General features: G+C 41.1%; 1 protein-coding gene across 1 annotated transcript; it reads left to right on the top strand.

Annotated features, from left to right (window-relative positions):
* The first annotated feature begins 257 nt into the window (after positions 1 to 257).
* Positions 258 to 17,236, top strand: LOC135479179 (dehydrogenase/reductase SDR family member 12-like). The gene is made up of 10 exons (XM_064758954.1): positions 258 to 361; positions 780 to 913; positions 2,714 to 2,796; positions 4,165 to 4,260; positions 7,002 to 7,083; positions 7,433 to 7,494; positions 11,088 to 11,286; positions 13,020 to 13,157; positions 15,138 to 15,246; positions 17,002 to 17,236. The coding sequence occupies exons 1-10, from the start codon at positions 306 to 308 to the stop codon at positions 17,027 to 17,029; spliced, it is 987 nt and encodes a 328-aa protein (XP_064615024.1). The 5' UTR covers positions 258 to 305; the 3' UTR covers positions 17,030 to 17,236.
* The last annotated feature ends 438 nt before the right edge of the window (positions 17,237 to 17,674 follow it).

The raw sequence follows: 17,674 nt of genomic DNA, 5'->3' as shown, positions 1-17,674 counted from the left end.
GCAGGTGCGTAAGACAAGCGGGTTTGATGGAGTTATGTCTTAAATACTTGTAAATTTTGACTTTTTACAGATACTTTTGGCATTGATATTTCTAGCAGACCAAAGTAAAAGCATTATGCTTGAATCAGAATGGGTACCAAAATAAAGGAATTAAAGCCGTAATTTTATTATTTAGATTCAGAGTGAGCTGCTCGAGGTTGAAAAAGTTGGGTGATTTATGCAACATAGAGCTGTCACGTGACATTTGTGTTCATTTTGCAGGTTTACTTGTGCTAGCTGGTTGGGTTATATACTGAAGGGTAACTATGTCTATCTACCGCCAAGCAGTATGGTTTGTGAAAGGAATGAAAGAATACACAAAGTGAGTAGGCCTACCATGCACCAACACGTAGTTAACATACATGCAGTCTACATGCATACATGTAAGCTTAATTACTAGTTTTGTGGCCAGCATTCCAGATTTTGGAGTCTACCATCATAGAAATAGACGTATATGAATGTGCCATGTGTTTTTACAGTTCAGATTATGATTACAAAATTTTTTTAGCGAAACAAACAGATGAATTTAAATAAATACTAGTAAGGAAATAAATAAATACTATTGTGGCCATGCAACACATACCGGTACTGATGACTGATTCACTTGACTTAATACTTCAAAAACAGAAGCAGAAAACAGTACATTGTCAAGAATGAAAGGACCCTTTGCCTACATGCCTTATTGCTAGAGCTTGCTAGAAGATGATGGTGTTTAACATGTTGTTACTTTGGCCTTGCAGGAATGGGTACACTTCTGCCAGTAAACATTTCAATGCATCAGATTTGGATGTGCAACTCAATGGTAGAAACTTCATGATAACTGGAGCCAATAGTGGCTTAGGAAAGTGTGCAGCTGTTGCCATAGCCAAGAAAGGTCAGAGCACCAGTTAGGATATGATTGTATCGATGCTATATGTAACCATGTTGTTTTCTCCATACCTTACTGTGCTTGCACAGCTTTCATTATTTGCTTTACATCATTGCCACCACTACCAAAATTTGTGCAGAAATCTTGAACAACACTGAGGCCACTGGGGACAGCATGATGAGGCAGGAAGTGATGTCAGAAAACACAAAATCTCTGTCTCAGCCTTGGTATCTAATAATACGTTATACACTAGCATTCTCTTTATCTAAAGTATACGCCACCTGATTCTATTCAACACCTGGAGCAATTTTATTGATAAATGCTGATCAAATAGTTCCACATGAGGACACCAGTGGTGATGCTAAGCTAAACTAGCCTAAATGTGCATTGCACAAGTTCCAAAGGTCAGGCTTGTCTGATGGTGGGAGTGATGTACTCCGCATAGAGAGTGGCGTATGTGCTGTAAGGAGTGTGTCCTTTTTGCAGAGAGTGGCGTATGTGCTGTAAGGAGTGTGTCCTTTCTGCAGAGAGCGGCGTATGTGCTGTAAGGAGTGTGTCCTTTTTGCAGAGAGGGGCGTATGTGCTGTAAGGAGTGTGTCCTTTTTGCAGAGAGCGGCGTTTGTGCTGTAAGGAGCGTGTCCTTTTTGCAGAGAGCGGCGTATGTGCTGTAAGGAGTGTGTCCTTTCTGCAGAGAGTGGCGTATGTGCTGTAAGGAGTGTGTCCGTTCTGCAGAGAGTGACGTATGTGCTGTAAGGAGTGTGCCCTTTCTGCAGAGAGTGGCGTATGTGCTGTAAGGAGTGTGTCCGTTCTGCAGAGAGTGACGTATGTGCTGTAAGGAGTGTGTCCTTTCTGCAGAGAGTGACGTATGTGCTGTAAGGAGTGTGTCCTTTTTGCAGAGAGCGGCGTTTGTGCTGTAAGGAGTGTGTCCTTTCTGCAGAGAGTGACGTATGTGCTGTAAGGAGTGTGTCCTTTCTGCAGAGAGTGGCGTATGTGCTGTAAGGAGTGTGTTCTTTCTGCAGAGAGTGGCGTATGTGCTGTAAGGAGTGTGTCCTTTCTGCAGAGAGTGGCCATCTTTCTTAGGCAGGCCATAAATCATCATCCTGTTTATGCTAAGCCCTTCAGATTGAGAAATGTATTTGTTATCTTTCTAAGTATCTCTCTCGATTATAATTACGTAGATCATAAAGATATGATTTTAACTTTTTGTTTTGTTTTATCTTTTTACCAGACTACTTGCAATTAATGGAGTGCTGCCAAGCATTAATCTGTTTAGAAACTTCGTCTTCCTTTCGTCTGCAAATTTTGAGACAGCTATAGCAAACAGTGATTTGTAGGCAGCTGTGCATGATTTTTATACGCCATAAGTGTAAAGGCCGAGCATATTATGATATAGTGATTTTGTCCATCTCTCCAATTTGTCCACTCTAGCAGTTGTCATGGTAACCACATAGCCGTGATCCTGATATACATGTATACTATATAAATAGATATGATTTTTTTGTTCAGGCTACAACTACAACTGTTTTCGGCGTGGAGTTTTAATTGTAGGTGAATACATGCATACACGGATGATGATGTGTCAAGACTCACATTTGTTCATTTCCACAGTTGTCATGGTTGCCAGATGGCCAGTCTCAATATTTATACTTTATAATAGATAGATGATTCCCTGTCTGGGCTATAACACCAACTGTTTTCCTCTGTTTTCATATTTCATGGATATATACATAAACAGCTGATGATGTGTCCATACTTTGTGAATCTACAACTGTTGTTGTTTTTATTTGGTATTCCTTAAAACTTTAGGAGGAACTGTTCACATGGTGTGCCGGAGTTTAGAAAGAGGAGAGGAAGCTAGGCAGGAGATAATAGAGACCACAGGAAACCAGGTTAGGTTGTGAATTATTGTAAGAATGAAGAGTACTTCCATCCTTCTTGGTGAATTTTCCACACAGTTTTGGTGGCAGGAGTGTTCATAAACCTACGTGTATGCAGACTTGATTCTGGTGGATATGTAGACCACAAATTCATGAAAAAAATGTGACAAGGGGCAGGCTATAACACTTGCTTCTGCTTAAATCATGATTTGACACACAAGACTTCCAAATGGCTCCTTCCAAGGCTCTAGCTGTTTACAAAGAGCTGATCACACATACATCTGATCCCACACACATCTGATCCCACACACATCTGATCCCACACACAGCTGATCCCACATACAGCTGATCATACACACAGTTGATCCCACACACAGCTGATCACACTTACAGCTGATCCCACACACAGCTGATCCCACACACAGCTGATCACACATAAAGCTGATTCTACACACAACTGATCCCACATACAACTGATCCCACACACAGCTGCTCCCACATACAGCTGATCCTACACACAACTAATCCCACACACAGCTGATCCCACACACAGCTGATCCCACACACAGCTGATGCCAGTTGTGTAAATGAAATACATGTAGTCTTGAATATGGCAGGGAACATCAGTTGATCAACGAAGGCAGTAAGAGAGATAATCTCCACCTCTGTTTGTTTGGCTATAACATCACCTGTGTTTGTTTGGCTGTAACATCATGCGTGTTAGTTTGGCTATAACATCACCCGTGTTTGTTTGGTTGTAACATCACCTGTGTTTGGCTGTAACATCACCCGTGTTTGTTTGGCTATAACATCACCCATGTTTGTTTGGCTATAACATCACCTGTGTTTGTTTGGCTGTAACATCACCTGTGTTTGTTTGGCTGTAACATCACCCGTGTTTGTTTGGCTATAACATCACCCATGTTTGTTTGGCTATAACATCACCTGTGTTTGTTTGGCTGTAACATCACCCGTGTTAGTTTGGCTATAACATCACCTGTGTTTGTTTGGCTATAACATCACCCATGTTTGTTTGGCTATAACATCACCTGTGTTTGTTTGGCTATAACATCACCTGTGTTTGTTTGGCTATAACATCACCTGTGTTTATTTGGCTGTAACATCACCCGTGTTTGTTTGGCTATAACATCACCCGTGTTTGTTTGGCTATAACATCACCTGTGTTTGTTTGGCTATAACATCACCCGTGTTTGTTTGGCTATAACATCAAATGTGTACACAGTTTAAATCTCAGAATGACATGATGTTGTTTTAGAAGATAAAGAAACTATTACGATTGAAAAAGTTGTATTTATTTCTTTTGTTTTTTTTTTTTGGTTTTTTTTTTTGCTTTGATGTGACATTGCATCTGTTTAACAGGATGTTGTCCTTCATCAGTTAGACATGTCTAAACCCAGGGAAGTGTACAAGTTTGCAAAGGCATTTGAAGAGTCTGGAAAACCACTGAACGTGTTGGTGAGTTTTAATAACATTTATTATCAAATGTTATTAAGTTATTTTCTATTTCTTCATTTGATTGTTGTTGTTTAATACCCTATTTCAAAAAGAATTTCTCTTTAATACATCAGGTCTGAGAAGGAGGCTGTGTTTCAGGCGTATACTAAATGTCATTAGGCATACATATAATTTAAACTTTATACTTTATCAAATAACTTGGTTATATACTTGGCGGCAGAGTTGAGTGGGGGCGGGGCGGGGGTCATAGGAGGCGGGATACCTTGGCTATGAGGAAGCCACCTCACCTAATGGCTTGTGCAGGTGTACATGTAAACGGGTGGGGGACATAGGAGGCGGGATACCTTGGCTATGAGGAAGCCACCGCACCTAATGGATTGTGCAGGTGTACATGTAAACGGGTGGGGGACATAGGAGGCGGGATACCTTGGCTATGAGGAAGCCACCTCACCTAATGGCTTGTGCAGGTGTACATGTAAACGGGTGGGGGGCATAGGAGGCGGGATACCTTGGCTATGAGGAAGCCACCTCACCTAATGGCTTGTGCAGGTGTACATGTAAACGGGTGGGGGACATAGGAGGCGGGATACCTTGGCTATGAGGAAGCCACCGCACCTAATGGATTGTGCAGGTGTACATGTAAACGAGTGGGGGACATAGGAGGCGGGATACCTTGGCTATGAGGAAGCCACCTCACCTAATGGCTTGTGCAGGTGTACATGTAAACGGGTGGGGGGCATAGGAGGCGGGATACCTTGGCTATGAGGAAGCCACCGCACCTAATGGCTTGTGCAGGTGTACATGTAAACGGGTGGGGGACATAGGAGGCGGGATACCTTGGCTATGAGGAAGCCACCTCACCTAATGGCATGTGCAGGTGTACATGTAAATGGGTGGGGGACATAGGAGGCGGGATACCTTGGCTATGAGGAAGCCACCACACCTAATGGCTTGTGCAGGTGTACATGTAAACAGGTGGGGGGCATAGGAGGCGGGATACCGTGGCTATGAGGAAGCCACCTCACCTAATGGCTTGTGCAGGTGTACATGTAAACGGGTGGGGGACATAGGAGGCGGGATACCTTGGCTATGAGGAAGACACCTCACCTAATGGCATGTGCAAGTGTACATGTAAACAGGTGGGGGACATAGGAGGCGGGATACCTTGGCTATGAGGAAGCCACCTCACCTAATGGCTTGTGCAGGTGTACATGTAAACGGGTGGGGGACATAGGAGGCAGGATACCTTGGCTATGAGGAAGCCACCGCACCTAATGGCTTGTGCAGGTGTACATGTAAATGGGTGGGGGACATAGGAGGCAGGGTACCTTGGCTATGAGGAAGCCACCGCACCTAATGGCTTGTGCAGGTGTACATGTAAAAGGGTGGGGGACATAGTAGGCGGGATACCTTGGCTATGAGGAAGCGACCGCACCTAATGGCTTGTGCAGGTGTACATGTAAACGGGTGGGGGACATAGGAGGCAGGATACCTTGGCTATGAGGAAGCCACCGCACCTAATGGCTTGTGCAGGTGTACATGTAAACGGGTGGGGGACATAGTAGGCGGGATACCTTGGCTATGAGGAAGCCACCGCACCTAATGGCTTGTGCAGGTGTACATGTAAACGAGTGGGGGACATAGGAGGCGGGATACTTTGGCTATGAGGAAGCCACCGCACCTAATGGCTTGTGCAGGTGTACATGTAAACGGGTGGGGGACATAGGAGGCGGAATACTTTGGCTATGAGGAAGCCACCTCACCTAATGGCTTGTGCAGGTGTACATGTAAACGGGTGGGGGACATAGGAGGCGGGATACTTTGGCTATGAGGAAGCCACCTCACCTAATGGCTTGTGCAGGTGTACATGTAAACAGGTGGGGGACATAGGGGGCGGGATACCTTGGCTATGAGGAAGCCACCGCACCTAATGGCTTGTGCAGGTGTACATGTAAACGGGTGGGGGACATAGGAGGCGGGATACTTTGGCTATGAGGAAGCCACCGCACCTAATGGCTTGTGCAGGTGTACATGTAAACGGGTGGGGGACATAGGAGGCGGAATACTTTGGCTATGAGGAAGCCACCGCACCTAATGGCTTGTGCAGGTGTACATGTAAACGGGTGAGGACATAGGAGGCGGGATACTTTGGCTATGAGGAAGCCACCTCACCTAATGGCTTGTGCAGGTGTACATGTAAACGGGTGGGGGACATAGGAGGCGGGATACCTTGGCTATGAGGAAGCCACCGCACCTAATGGCTTGTGCAGGTGTACATGTAAACGGGTGGGGGACATAGGAGGCGGGATACCTTGGCTATGAGGAAGCCACCTCACCTAATGGCTTGTGCAGGTGTACATGTAAACGGGTGGGGGACATAGGAGGCGGGATACCTTGGCTGTGAGGAAGCCACCTCACCTAATGGCTTGTGCAGGTGTACATGTAAATGGGTGGGGGACATAGGAGGCGGGATACCTTGGCTATGAGGAAGCCACCTCACCTAATGGCTTGTGCAGGTGTACATGTAAACACTATAAGGATTCACCCACATGAACTCATTGGTCAGCGGCTAATTAAAGGTTCCAGCTGAAGGACTGAAAACTGATCATGAATTGGATACTGCTCCTGAATTAGGAGCTGTCATCATGAATTATCACATTCCAACTCAGTGTGTATTAATTCTCACCCACATGTAATTAAGGCATCAGTGAAATCAGTGGAAATGCTCTTGTGGTTTTCAGATAAACAATGCTGGCTGTATGGTAAACACTCGAGAGTTGACAGAAGACGAACTGGAAAAAAACTTTGCCACAAACACTTTAGGTACCATTTACAGAGACTGACCTTTTTCAGGCATCTGTTTGTATTCCTTCGATGCTACTTTTATGTACATTTACAGTGTCAGAGAAGGAGGAAAAACTAGCCATTAAAAATTACATGTAGAATTAGTTTATAATCAAGCCTTGACTCAGTTTTGGTCAGTTTTAATACATGTCCCATGTTATTGATATTTAACCTTCCCCATATTGTCTTGGAAAATTCAACATAATGTGTAAACAACTTTCATACAACGGAAGCAATATGGCTTTCTAAATAACTTACCAACTATTAAGAAATTTACAAGCTACAACTGATGTGTATGCTTTGGTTGGTTGGTTTTTTTTTTCCACAGGTACCCACATACTAACAACAACCCTCATCCCAGTTCTTATGAAAGCAGATAAACCAAGAGTGGTATGTTTTTGATATACCTATTAATTACTGTAAAGTACTTACGATTCGCTGGAATTTATTTTCGCAGATTTACTCCACAGTGATCTGTCGCTTTTGGAATATTTCAGTGCAAAACATAAGAACTAACTATTATCTGAGGAAGCCATTCATTCTTCATCAAGCAACACCATTAGGTTTAGATTGTTTTCGGTTTTAATCGCTTTTGGAACATTTCATCAAGCAGCACCATTAGGTTTAGATTGTTTTCTGTTTTAATCGCTTTTGGAACATTTCAATGCAAAACATAATAACTAACTATTATCTGAGGAAGCCATTCATTCTTCATCAAGCAACACCATTAGGTTTAGATTGTTTTCTGTTTTAGTCGCTTTTGGAACATTTCAATGCAAAACATAATAACTAACTATTATCTGAGGAAGCCATTCATTCTTCATCAAGCAACACCATTAGGTTTAGATTGTTTTCTGTTTTAATCGCTTTTGGAACATTTCAATGCAAAACATAATAACTAACTATTATCTGAGGAAGCCATTCATTCTTCATCAAGCAACACCATTAGGTTTAGATTGTTTTATGTTTTAATCACTTTTGGAACATTTCAATGCAAAACCTAAGAACTAACTATTATCTGAGGAAGCCATTCATTCTTCATCAAGCAACACCATTAGGTTTAGATTGTTTTCGGTTTTAATCACTTTTGGAACATTTCATCAAGCAACACCATTAGGTTTAGATTGTTTTCTGTTTTAATCACTTTTGGAACATTTCAGTGCAAAACCTAAGAACTAACTATTATCTGAGGAAGCCATTCATTCTTCATCAAGCAACACCATTAGGTTTAGATTGTTTTCTGTTTTAATCGCTTTTGGAACATTTCAGTGCAAAACCTAAGAACTAACTATTATCTGAGGAAGCCATTCATTCTTCATCAAGCAACACCATTAGGTTTAGATTGTTTTCTGTTTTAATCACTTTTGGAACATTTCAGTGCAAAACCTAAGAACTAACTATTATCTGAGGAAGCCATTCATTCTTCATCAAGCAACACCATTAGGTTTAGATTGTTTTCTGTTTTAATCGCTTTTGGAACATTTCAATGCAAAACCTAAGAACTAACTATTATCTGAGGAAGCCATTCATTCTTCATCAAGCAACACCATTAGGTTTAGATTGTTTTCTGTTTTAATCACTTTTGGAACATTTCAGTGCAAAACCTAAGAACTAACTATTATCTGAGGAAGCCATTCATTCTTCATCAAGCAACACCATTAGGTTTAGATTGTTTTCTGTTTTAATCGCTTTTGGAACATTTCAATGCAAAACATAATAACTATTATCTGAGGAAGCCATTCATTCTTCATCCAGCAACACCATTAGGTTTAGATTGTTTTCTGTTTTAATCACTTTTGGAACATTTCAGTGCAAAACCTAAGAACTAACTATTATCTGAGGAAGCCATTCATTCTTCATCAAGCAACACCATTAGGTTTAGATTGTTTTCTGTTTTAATCGCTTTTGGAACATTTCAATGCAAAACATAATAACTATTATCTGAGGAAGCCATTCATTCTTCATCCAGCAACACCATTAGGTTTAGATTGTTTTCTGTTTTAATCACTTTTGGAACATTTCAGTGCAAAACCTAAGAACTAACTATTATCTGAGGAAGCCATTCATTCTTCATCAAGCAACACCATTAGGTTTAGATTGTTTTCTGTTTTAATCGCTTTTGGAACATTTCAATGCAAAACATAATAACTATTATCTGAGGAAGCCATTCATTCTTCATCCAGCAACACCATTAGGTTTAGATTGTTTTCTGTTTTAATCACTTTTGGAACATTTCAGTGCAAAACCTAAGAACTAACTATTATCTGAGGAAGCCATTCATTCTTCATCAAGCAACACCATTAGGTTTAGATTGTTTTCTGTTTTAATCGCTTTTGGAACATTTCAATGCAAAACATAATAACTATTATCTGAGGAAGCCATTCATTCTTCATCCAGCAACACCATTAGGTTTAGATTGTTTTCTGTTTTAATCGCTTTTGGAACATTTCAATGCAAAACATAATAACTATTATCTGAGGAAGCCATTCATTCTTCATCAAGCAACACCATTAGGTTTAGATTGTTTTCTGTTTTAATTGCTTTTGGAACATTTCAATGCAAAACATAATAACTATTATCTGAGGAAGCCATTCATTCTTCATCCAGCAACACCATTAGGTTTAGATTTTTTTCGGTTTAATTGTCCTTTGCAGCCGAACAACAACCAGTAACATTGGCGTAGCTGTCAAATGGCCAATGCATTGTTGTACACAGTTCACAGTTTGTTAGAAGCTCACTCGTTGAAGAGACACAGCCAATGGGATAGCGTGTATCAAAGCAACATTGGTTTGAAGCCAGCATGTGATGGTGTCTAAGTTACATTCACTTTACTGGTATACCGAAGACTGATCAAACTGAAGATGAATGAACTCCCACTTTGTTTTATACCCACCAACCTGTATCATCAGAATTGGCGTATATTTAAAGCCTACTTTTCCCTCCCTGCTGTTTAAATTTAACTGGCCCCCTGGGCTTTCTTATCACAACTCTTGTCAGTTCTCTTTGACTTCATAACCGGCCCGGATAGCACAGTTGGTAGAGCGTCCGCTTCGGGACCGGTAGATCAGATCAATCCTTGATCGAGTCACACCTAAGACTTTAAAAGAGGAAGTTGTAACTTCCTCGCTTGGTGTTCAGCATGAAGGGGATAGTGCAACGACTGGTTGACCCGTATCAGTATAATGGCTCGGGCGGGGCGGCTTACTTGCCTTCGGTAAGTCGTCTCAGTGAAGCAGCACTAAATAAAAGAGCGGTGGAAATCCGTCCTGCTACAAGGAGGCACATTACACGTACATGCACCCTAAAGATTCCTCCGTCGTCATATGACCGAAAAAATTGTTGAGTACGACGTTAAACCCCAAGCACTCACTCACTCACTCTTTGACTTCATTAATACTACCACCTGTAATGTATGATTCAGTTTTGGAATTTTTTTTTGCTGGAATTATTTTTTGGTAAATAATTGACTGCGAAATCTGCGAAAATTAATTCCATGCGAAAATTGAGTACTTCACAAATAAATAAGTGGCATCATAGAATTCAAGAACCTTTTAAAACTGTAGCTTATTTTAACAGCCTTTACATTTTGAGTCTGTGGAAGTTATGAAAAAAAATCAGAAAATTAAGTATGAGGGTTAAGAATTTGTTGGAACCATTTTTGACATCTTATCTTAATGGGATACAGAACTGATGCTGATTGGCTGGTGTGTAGGATAGGCTATACCTTTCTTGAACTGACTTTTAGGTATGGCGTATTTATTCAAGCATGACCAAGGCTGCCAGATTTAACCCAGAAAACCCTATCTCCACTATCAGCCAATCAGCATCTATTCTGTAGCCCTTTAAAACATGAGCTTCTTGACTTTTAATAAGACCATGTACCTAATGAGAAGCCTACATGCAAGGTGACTTGAAATCCTTAAAATTTGCATAAGTGCAAGTAAGTATTGACAGTTTTATGGGCATTGTTTTTCATGTTTCAGATTTTAGTATCATCTGGTGGGATGCTGGTCCAGAAACTTAATGTGGCAGATCTGCAGTTTGCCAAAATGACACCCTTTGATGGGACAATGGCGTATGCGCAGAACAAACGACAGCAAGTGATCATGGCCGAGAAGTACGCCTCAGAGTACCCAGCTGTCCACTTTTCCAGCATGCACCCAGGATGGGCAGACACACCAGGTGAGGCTTAGGTCTGATACTGGTGAGGCTTAGGTGTGGTATAGGTGAGCCTCTGGTGTGGTATAGGCGAGTCTTAGGTGTGGGTTAAGAGAGGCCCAGGTGTGGTGCAAGTGAGGTTAAGGTGAGGTCCAGGTCAGAGGTATTTCACTTCTCCAGTATGCCCTCAGGATGGGCAGACACAGGTGTGGTACAAGTGAGGTTAAGGTGAAGTCCAGGTCAGAGGTATTTCACTTCTCCAGTATGCCCTCAGGATGGGCAGACACAGGTGTGGTACAAGTGAGGTTAAGGTGAAGTCCAGGTCAGAGGTATTTCACTTCTCCAGTATGCCCTCAGGATGGGCAGACACAGGCGTGGTACAAGTGAGGTTAAGGTGAGGTCCAGGTCAGAGGTATTTCACTTCTCCAGTATGCCCTCAGGATGGGCAGACACAGGTGTGGTACAAGTGAGGTTAAGGTGAAGTCCAGGTCAGAGGTATTTCACTTCTCCAGTATGCCCTCAGGATGGGCAGACACAGGTGTGGTACAAGTGAGGTTAAGGTGAAGTCCAGGTCAGAGGTATTTCACTTCTCCAGTATGCCCTCAGGATGGGCAGACACAGGCGTGGTACAAGTGAGGTTAAGGTGAGGTCCAGGTCAGAGGTATTTCACTTCTCCAGTATGCCCTCAGGATGGGCAGACCCAGGTGTGGTACAAGTGAGGTTAAGGTGAAGTCCAGGTCAGAGTTATTTCACTTCTCCAGTATGCCCTCAGGATGGGCAGACACAGGTGTGGTACAAGTGAGGTTAAGGTGAAGTCCAGGTTAGAGGTATTTCACTTCTCCAGCATGCCTTCAGGATGGGCTGACACAGGTACTTTAGATGATGTGCAGGTGATGTTAAGGTGTGGTACAAATGAGGTTAAGGTGTGCTTTAGATGATGTGCAGCTGAGGTTAAAGTGTGGTACAAGTGAGGTTAAGGTGAGCTTTAGATGACGTGCAGCTGAGGTTAAGGTGTGGGGTACAAGTGAGGTTAAGGTGTGCTTTAGATGATGTGCATCTGAGGTTAAGGTGTGGTACAGGTGGAGTTAAGGTGTGCTTTTGATAATGTGGAGGTGTTTCAGGTGTGCATGAGATGATATGCAGGTGAGGTGCAGGTGAGATTAAGGTGTGGTGCAGGTGAGGTTAAGGTGTGCTTTAGACAATGTGCAGATGAGGTTAAGGTGTGCTTTAGGTGTTGTGCAGTTGAGGTTAAGGGGTGGTGCAGGTGAGGTTAAGGTGTGGTGCAGGTGAGGTTAAGGTGTGCTTTAGACAATGTGCAGATGAGGTTAAGATGTGCTTTAGATGTTGTGCAGTTGAGGTTAAGGGGTGGTGCAGGTGAGGTTAAGGTGTGGTGCAAGTGTGGTACAGGTGAGGTTAAGGTGTGGTTCAGGTCAGAGGTGTGAAGTGCATTATAAATTATATGGAGCAAAATATGTTTTAGTGTGAAAAAGAATTTTCTATGTTTTAAATTTTGAGGGTATACATGTATGTGTAGGGCCACTATCACCTCTTGCCCCACAATCCCACCTTGCCCCACAATCTCCTCTTGCTCCACAATCCCCTCTTGCCACACAATCACCTTTTGAACCACAATCCTCTGTTGCACCACAATCCCCTCTTGAATGAATTGAAAAGAAATGTTTTGCCTACCATGCATCTAACACTTTAAGCTGTACAACAGCTGCACTGGCATCTCCACTTTGTGTTAACATTTTCAGCGGTGCGTTCTGCAATGCCTGATTTCTATGAGAAAATGAAGACGCGATTGCGATCTGCAGAGGAAGGAGCTGATACTCTCATCTGGTTAGCTATCTCTGAGGCAGCTCTTAAGCAGTCAAGCGGATTGTTTTTCCAAGGTGAGGAAAATAGGGACAGTGAGCTAATCAGTTAAAGGGAATAAAAAGTGTAAAGTTGATGTACATGCACCCCCATCTTATAAACAGTAAAAACAACTTCATCCAAAGTTGATTTTAATTGCCATAGGTATAGAAAAATGAAACCATGAAGTTCGCTGATAGTTAATCACCATAGTGGCAAATTGTGGATAGGTGATAGGTCTGTTAAAGTGTCCACCCTGGTTTCCTCCCACCCTAATGCTGGCCTCAGTCGTATAAGTGAAATATTCTTGAGCACAACGTAAAACACCAATCGCATAAATCTATAAAGTAAATGCAGTCCCCACAGTTCCCCTTGTATTCTGATACTGTTACTTGTATGGAATACACATATGCCTAGGGATTGGCCCGTTTCACATATAGTGTGTGATCCAACATCAAGTGTCTTGTTTCAGATTGAGTCTCTGTGGCTAAAAGCCTATTGTCTTGTTTCAGATTGAGTCTTCGTGGCTAAAAGCCTATTGTCTTGTTTCAGATTGAGTCTTCGTGGCTAAAGCGTATTGTCTTGTTTCAGATTGAGTCTTCGTGGCTAAAAGCCTATTGTCTTGTTTCAGATTGAGTCTCTGTGGCTAAAAGCCTATTGTCTTGTTTCAGACTGAGTCACCATGGTCAAAAACCAATTGTTTTGTTTCAGATCGTGTCTCTGTAACCCAAACCAATTGTCTTGTTAGGTGTCCATGCAGGTAGTCCTGCAGGACACCTGTGGTTTTTGTGTGGATTAGTGTTGTTATTTATTTGGTTTGTGAGCTCGCTACAGCCCAGATCATTTGACCGATTGACCTTATATTTTGCAGTAAATTCCCCTAACCCGAAGTTGTTTGCTAGCTATTTCATTTTTCCTCATGTCACATGGTTTCCCAGCCATATTGGATTTTATATGAAATCGTTTCAACACCTTCTTCTTCTGAACCACTGAACAGATTGTTCTAAAATTTGATATTCTAGTAGACAGTTGGTAGTTACAATAACTTTAAGAAAATCCCTGACTTCTGGTGAAAACTATGTAAGCTCGCAATTTTTACATATTCTGGTGTATTTCAGGCCACTGATTCTGAATCTCCTTTTATTTTTTGTCTATGACTTTTTGAGATATAGTCAAAAAACTAAATTTATTTACGTTATTTCAGTGACCTGTACCTCAAGAACTATGGTCGATGGAAAAACTTGCAAGTTGTAGCCCAAGACATGCTCTTTGTGTAACATGCCAATAGATTTGAGCTACGATCAATAGTTTTATCACTAGAAGCGTTCAAATGACACCACCGTTTCTTTGGAAAAACTTTTTATTCCCATTGCTTTAACCTGGAGTTAGACGGCATCTGGACAGATATATAAGCTGTTGACTTGCTCGTTTCTGCGGCATTGTCAATGACTTCTCAAAGGCGTTATGAGTTTAGATATGGTTAAGCTGTCTTTAAGCTGATATCTAAGACGACGAACGATGTGGACCCCAGCAGAGACTGCTTTGCAGCTCTAGTTTCAAACTCCATCTTGTTTCATATCATGTCTCTGTAGCCATAAACCAATAGTCTTGTTTCAGATCATGTCTCTTTAGCCATAAACCAATAGTCTTGTTTGAGATCATGTCTCTGTAGCCATAAACCAATAGTCTTGTTTCAGATCATGTCTCTGTAGCCATAAACCAAATAGTCTTGTTTTAGATCGTGTCTCTGTAGCCATAAACCAATAGTCTTGTTTCAGATCATGTCTCTGTAGCCATAAACCAATAGTCTTGTTTCAGATCGTGTCTCTGTGGCCATAAACGAATTGTAATGAGTCAGATCAAGTCTCTGTAGCCAAACACGTGCTGTCTTGTTTCAGATTGAGTCTCTGTAACCAAACATGTGTTGTCTTGTTTCAGATTGAGTATCTGTGGCCAAACACATATTGTCTTATTTCAGACCGAGTCCCTGTAGCCAAACACATATTGTCTTGTTTCAGACCGAGTCCCTGTAGCCAAACATTTGCCCTTAGCGTGGACTAAAGCCACCAAAGAAGAAGAAGACCAGTTGATAAAAAGCCTGGAGGAGCTCAGCAAGAAATTCCAGCAGTAAGAAATTGTGAATCTGTCACATGAAAAGAGGGATATTGATGAAAAAAGGTGAATTTGTGGAAACAGGTGGATCTGTGAGAACAGATGAATCTGTGAGAACGGGTGGGTCTGTGAAAACTGGTGGATCATGTGGATCTGTGAAAACAGGTGAGTTTGTGAAAACTGGTGGGTCTGTGAGAACAGGTGGGTCTGTGAGAACAGGTGGAATCTTTTGTTAATCTCTCAAACAGATGAATCCTCGAAAACTAAAAAAAGGTGAACCTGCTACTAGTATGAGATCAGGTGAAATAAGGAAATCCTGTCCAATCTTTGAAAACACTCAAACTGTGAAATCAGGTAATTCTTTTAAATCAGGGAAATCTGTGAAAATGGTCCAATCTGCTCAGTAAACTCATAAATATATGTGATGCGAGATGAACAAAGTTGTATATGTCTGGGTGAATGGTGGAAATCTGGTGAAACCATGCAGTGAATCTGTGAAAAACTGGGGGAATCTTTGAAAATGGTGAATCAGAGCAAAAAGTATAAGTCTGTCAAAACCGGTGAATCTATGAAAACGGGCAGAACTGCGTTTTAATAGTTTGAAAAATTCCTAATCTGTGGCTGTGTGATCACCTTTATTTGGTGTGAAGATCATGTACATGTAAGGCAAAATCACACCGCCAAATTAAAACTGCCATTTGTATTTCACCTCAAGTTTGGCATATTTCAAGTGACATATTTTGCTTGATTCTGATGAATTCATGCACCTCAGAGTTTTTTAAGAAGTGTGATAAATTTCTTATCAGAAAAACTTCAGTGTTGGCATCAACGTGCCATATTTAGGCTTTTATTTGCTTCTGACAGAGCATTTTACGTACAAGACTCTATCTGCTTCAGACAGAGCATTTTACATACCAGACTTTATTTGCTTCTGACAGAGCATTTCACATACCAGACTCTATCTGCTTCTGACAGAGCATTTTACATACCAGACTTTATCTGCTTCTGACAGAGCATTTTAGGTACCAAACTTCAGGTGAAATGCATTGGTGTCTTCATGAAAATCTTTTTTTAAGCAATGCAAGAGATTGATAAGCAGTTGTATTATTAAATTAGATGTAGAAATATTATTGGGGATAGGCAGTTTTGTAAAAAAAATATATAAATATTGTATGGTGTATGGATATTTTGGGGAAAAGCTGAAGTGTACATGGTCTCTTAGTTCTATTTTGCTGATGACTGCTCAACAAAATACATTGACAGTAAACAAACTAGATAGGCAAATACTGATAATAATATAAAATTAGCTAAGAAAAATTGTTTTTTTAAAAATTTTTACCGGAGATAGTTTATGGTGTTTTCAGTACTTGTGTATTGAAGCTGTAGCATGAAATATTGTGTATTTCTTGTGATGTATACATACAGTGTTCATTCACGTGCAATTCAGACAGTCCAAAAAATATACAATTAATAAGTGTTACCTGAACAAACTGAGAATCACATATTTTACATTTCAATTTTCAGACAAATTTTTTTTTTGTAAATATTGAAACATCAGATATGCAACTTTTTTTGTCAGGTTTTTTGGAGCATCAGTGCTTTTGCATTATTCTAAGCTTATTGGTGGATCCACACGTTTTTGAGTGTGACCTATATATCTTAGCTTCGCTTTTCATTGAACATCAACTGTCACAGGGGGAATGGCGTATTCCTCTGTTCTGCATCCGATGCCACGTGTGTTTGTTGACAAAGCTGTCTCCCTTTCTTCAGATGTGAAAATAGTGGTCCCATCGCTTAACGGATTGCCTGTACATCGGTCTTCTGTACTGACATGGTTACATGCACCCCTGAATAACCATGTAAATAACGCAGCAGAGAACGGATAAATGCGCGAGGGGGGTGGGAATGTGATTACTTTCTGTAGTCACCACCGTGTTCTCCCACAAGTTAGCAGAAGACACTAGAGCTAAGAAAACAAAGTACCAAGCCATGAATAAACATGGCAAATGAAGTTCTCTTAGAAGTTCTTTATTATCTATTTATCTTCACCATGGTACAGTTGGATGTACATGGACATGTATGTAGACTATGTAGACAAGCTACCATCAGTATGCAAAGTCGTCCTTTATTGAGGAGAATTTTATAAAATATTGACATCAGTGTAGCATAACTCTACATGTATGTGTTAAACTTCAGGAATTTTATATGTGTTTTGTACAAAAAGCTCAACATTTTCTAGAAGGGTTTATATTATAACTATGTATATAATGTATGTACAGTATTCTATCTAGAACTCTTGTTAATTACTCTTTGAAAATTGCCTCCTTTCTATACTGGTTATATTACGGGTTAAATCAAGTTGGTTTGTTTGTGAGATTATAAGGTAAATTCTGCATGTAATTGTTGAGTATCATACTGCTCCAAGTAGTTTTTTATTTACCAT

This window comes from Liolophura sinensis, chromosome 12 (assembly GCF_032854445.1).
Source record: "Liolophura sinensis isolate JHLJ2023 chromosome 12, CUHK_Ljap_v2, whole genome shotgun sequence".
NCBI classification, from domain to species: domain Eukaryota; kingdom Metazoa; phylum Mollusca; class Polyplacophora; order Chitonida; family Chitonidae; genus Liolophura; species Liolophura sinensis.
Note: the sequence above shows the minus strand (reverse complement) of the source record. Positions and strands in the feature narration are given on the sequence as shown.